The sequence below is a fragment of the Wickerhamomyces ciferrii genome, contig 00118, assembly GCF_000313485.1.
Source record: "Wickerhamomyces ciferrii WGS project CAIF00000000 data, strain NRRL Y-1031 F-60-10, contig 00118, whole genome shotgun sequence".
NCBI lineage: Eukaryota > Fungi > Ascomycota > Saccharomycetes > Phaffomycetales > Wickerhamomycetaceae > Hansenula > Hansenula ciferrii.
In genome coordinates, this window is record NW_011887622.1 from 403 (window position 1) to 5,136 (window position 4,734).

Sequence of the window (4,734 nt, forward strand, 5' to 3'; positions counted from 1 at the left end):
TCTAATCAAAAGACAAGAAGAGGAAGAAGCTGCTCGTATCAAACGTGAAGAAGAAGAAGCTGTTGCTAAAGCTCTAGTCCAAGATGAATTGGATAAACAAAATCAATTATTAACTTCATTCAAACTCCAATTGAAGTTAACAGGAACTCTTAGCTTTGAAGATACAATCAAAAGATACGTCCCAGATTTAATCTTAGATGAAGATGATCATCGTTTAGTTGGGTGTACTAAAGAACACATTAAAAGTTCCCCTTATGTTATTGTTACCAACAATCCAGAAAGAAGGGTTGAAGAAGTGGAACAACTCCAAAATCATTTCATTTCCAATCATTTGGATTTCGAATACTGGTTAGCTGCTGCTCGCAGTTACATTGCAAAAGATGTTATTTATGGTATTACCAACTACTGCTCATCCTGGAAGGAATTGCTAGAATTCTTGTTTACAAATGTCAACTTGGTCAGATTTAACATGTCAAAATTTCATGACCTCATCCGTTATCAACCAAGTGTTGGTATTACAATTGGGTCTACTATTGAGCAAATCTTTAAGCTTTATCATAGAGTCAATGGAATAGGTTGCTTACCTGTTGTTGTTTTGTTCATTACACAATTATTGGACTTCCACTATGTTACCAATTTTGATATATCTGGTTTTGCTCGTATCACCCAAGAAAAGAAGATACGTGAAGTACTCAAAAACTTCAATTTAGAAACTGTCAAAGTTTCAAAGGAATATCCTTTTGCTGCTCAAAATAATAGTGGTATCTATGAAATGGGTTCAGATGGTGACGTTCATGAGGCCAAAGAAGATGATATTGAGGAAATAGATGCTTTACATGGTAAGTTTAAACGCCATGTTGCTAGAACTCGCTTCTGGTGTAAAAACTGTAGCTGCTCAAGCTGCTCAGATCTCAAGCAACGCCACTATAAGAACAGATCAAGTGAAAATCATGCTAAAGGTAGATCAAGTGATCATTACACTAAAGGTGGCAAAGGTCGTTCTATTAATGAGGTTGCAGATGGTGAAAATTCAGAAGATGAAGAAGTATATCATTCCATGTCAGGTGGTGAAGAAGAAGATTCTGCGAGGCCAATTCAGTATTAATCAAATTGGAATTTCAAAGAAATCCACTACTGAACCTCGTTCGGTCCTTTATGATTCTGGTGCAGCCAATTCAATCATTTTTGGTTCTTTACAGCATGAATTTAAATTAGATAACAATCATAGGTTGAAAATAAAGAAAATCGAAGATCAACACAAGGTTTTTAAAAGTGTGAATGGAACAACAATGATTAGTAAAAAGCTGGTCACGATTGATTTCATTTTAAATGATCAGGTTACGGTTGAATTACAATGTTCACACCTTCAATTCGCCCACCCTCGTTACAAAATAATTGTGGGATTGCCCGATTTAAGTCATTACCATTACCATATAACCCCACAAAGAACTTGTTTTGCTGGTATTACCGTCCAAGATGCTTTACACAGAGTTAAGAAGAAAAATTTGCAGAATATCTATCATTTTGGTGGTGAAGAAGATGCATTTGATTTGGATTTTCCTACCCTTTATGAAATTGGAATAGAAGATATTCAAGATGGTTTCAATTTAACTGCTGCTCCCCATGAGATCATTAGCATTGAAGAAGAATTATTCCATAAATATCCAGAGGTTTTTAATCCCAGTGCACATGGTCAAAGGAATACTGGACTCACCTATAACGTACAACTTATGGATGGCGCCAAACGTATTAAACAAAAATCTTATCCATTAAACCCATCAGATGAAGCTGTTGTCTTAGAATTTTTGGAAAAGGCGGTTAAAGAAGGTGTTTTAGAGGAAATTTCAAGTGATAATGATTTGCCGGTGGTGCCTATGTTTGTTACAAGGAATCGTAACGGTAAAAGTAGGATAGTGTTTGATTTTCGAGCATTAAATCATTATATTAGTTCAAATTATGATTTTCCGGTACCTCAAGCTCGTGATCTCCTAAATGCTGCTGCTAATCATCAATTTCATACCACACTCGACATTAAAGCCGCTTATACACATATAAATCTTACAGGTGATGGTATTGGAGTGGTGTCGAAGTTTGGCACTTTTAAGATAGCCAAAATGTTATTTGGATTACGGTCCAGCCCAGGTGTATTTAATCGATGCTTACATAGGGTGTTGTCAAATGTGTTGAAAAAATATCAAAATGATGAAAAGGTTACAATAAATATATATTTTGATGATATTTCAATTAGCTCCAGTGGATCTGAGAAATTCCATAAGAAAGTGGTAGATGAAGTTTTAGAAGTGTTCCAACAACATCATATTTCATTGAATAAGGAAAAAATTCAATACTGCACTACACAGTTAAAATACTTAGGTTTTTGTGTTGAAAATAAGGTCATTAAACCAGATTTAGATCGTTTTAAAGTGGTACAAAATTGGAAACCTCCAACTACTGCTTCAGAAGCCAAGCATGTATCTGGCTTTTTCAACTATTTTCATTCGTACTTAGGCATTGACGTTTCAAAGTTGCTAAAACCTTTTTATACCTTTAAACCAGAAGAAGCTGCTTTGAGAGATAGAAATTTCACAATTTTACAAGATGCTCTTATTAATCGTTGTTCAGTATTCATGTATGATGCTCAAAAACCGGTTACAATTATGGTTGACAGTAGCTTGGTTGGTGGAGGTGGAGTTTTACTACAAGCTAACGCTTTGGGCCAATTAGTCCCCATCAGATTTTGTTCTTTTAGCTATACCCCTACACAATGTCGTTATCCCATTATAGATTTGGAATTTCTAAGTTTAATAACAGTGGTAGATAAATTTTCAGCATACTTGAATGACAAGGTAACTGTTTATAGTGATAATTCAACAGTGTGCTCTTTAGTTAACAGTTCCAACTTGAATAATAGGCTATTACGTTTCATTGAGAGGTTTAGTTGTTATAATATCAATCTTAAGAAAATAGCTGGAAATAACAATATTGCTGACATCTTATCTCGTTACCAGGTTGAAAATTCAGGTGAGAAAGCTATTGATGAAGCAGTCCTCAGTGGTGCTAGCGACGTTCGTTTACCAGGTGTTAAAGCTACTTTGGATGTTTTAGATATTTTACAATTAGATGAATTTGTGGATGATCCAATTGAAAATCAGTTGTTTGAAATTGACTCAAGAGAATTCGCGGTTGAAAATGATATGCTGAACCATTTTTGGACTCCAATTTTAGATCATGAAGAAAATTTGGAAAATTTTTATCATTTCACCGATTCCACTGAAAAACAAACTGAAAAACCATCAAATGGAGATCATGACGTGCAAAATATTAATGAAGTTGCCAATTCAAGTGTTACAGAAACTGCTACCAAACTTATTGAGAAAGGTTTAGATGCTACAGTTAAAGATGACCAAATTTATATCTTCACAAATAAGGAGTGGAAGAAGTTTATTGCAGATTCAGAATTATTATCATTATTCGATCGGTTACATGCTGCTACACATGCAAGTGTTATTGTGCTCTTACATCTACTCCATGATAAAGGTCTTTATAACCCAGATAGTCGTTTATTGGCAATCAATAGTGTCCGAAAATGTTCAAGGTGCTCCATGTTTGCTTATTATCCTGTCAACGACACGCCTTTGAATATAATACCACTTGCAAAACCTTTAAATAGGTGGCACCTTGACTACATTGGTCCATTCAAGTCTGATAACCAACCACAAATGGTGAAAATGGAGTATATATTGACGGCCATAGACCACACCACTGGCTTTAATCTTTGTTTATGTTGTCCAGCTCCAACTGCTACTCATGTGATGCTTATGGTTTATACAATTATTTCTATTTTTGGCCCCCCAAGTGTTATTTTGTCCGATAATGCAAGCTGTTTTCATTCATTTAAATCTACTAATGATGCATTTTTGAAGAAATTTGGGATTGATTATCATTTTAGCAGTTCGTTGCACCCACGCTCGAACGGAAAAAATGAAAGATTCAATCGGTCATTTAAATCGCTACTTAAACAATTAGGTGATTTAGATTCATATTGGCATCTTAATACAGATTTGGCAGCATTTTTGAATAATTGCAAACCTAATATGTACGGTTATAGTCCATTATATTTGGCAACTGGTAGAAAGTTAGATGATTTAAGCACTGTTGCTGCTAAACTTGCTACAGAAATTCCTCAATCTCAATTTTCCGTTAATCGTGATCCATCATTGCAATTAAATCATTTAGGTTTTAAGCTCAAAGACTTAGGTAGTGAACCAGAAAATGATGACGAGAGGGAGCTGATGGATGCTATTAGTTATCGTGTTGCTAAGTTAGAAGAGGTTAGACTTGATACTGATAAATTACAAGATCTTAAATACAAAGCTCGAAAAGCTAGTATATTAAATGATCATAAAACCTTAAGTCAATATGCAATTGGTGAATATGTTTTCAAAAGACGTCAGAAGAAAACAAAGAATGAATGGGGTTTTGATGGTCCATATATTGTTAAACGTGTGTTAGAGAACGCGTATGTGTTAGAAAATTTAGATGGTAAAGAATTAAAATTCACATACAATTTCAAAGATTTAAGACCTTGTTTCCAATACTTTAACGATCCAGTTAGAACAATTCTTGATTGGACTTCTACTTACAGTGAAATACAAAGAGATTATGTGAATAGAGAACTACAAAGAATAACAGAAGAATGATTAAGATTTATTCATCTAGAGGAGAGGTGATGAT

General features: G+C 34.5%; 1 protein-coding gene across 1 annotated transcript; it reads left to right on the forward strand.

Annotated features, from left to right (window-relative positions):
* Window positions 1-1,289: 1,289 nt before the first annotated feature.
* On the forward strand, window positions 1,290-4,700 carry BN7_3840 (Gag-Pol polyprotein; the record flags this gene model as incomplete). Its single annotated transcript, XM_011275563.1, has 1 exon — window positions 1,290-4,700. One exon carries the CDS (start codon window positions 1,290-1,292, stop codon window positions 4,698-4,700), a length of 3,411 nt encoding a protein of 1,136 aa, XP_011273865.1.
* Window positions 4,701-4,734: the final 34 nt, after the last annotated feature.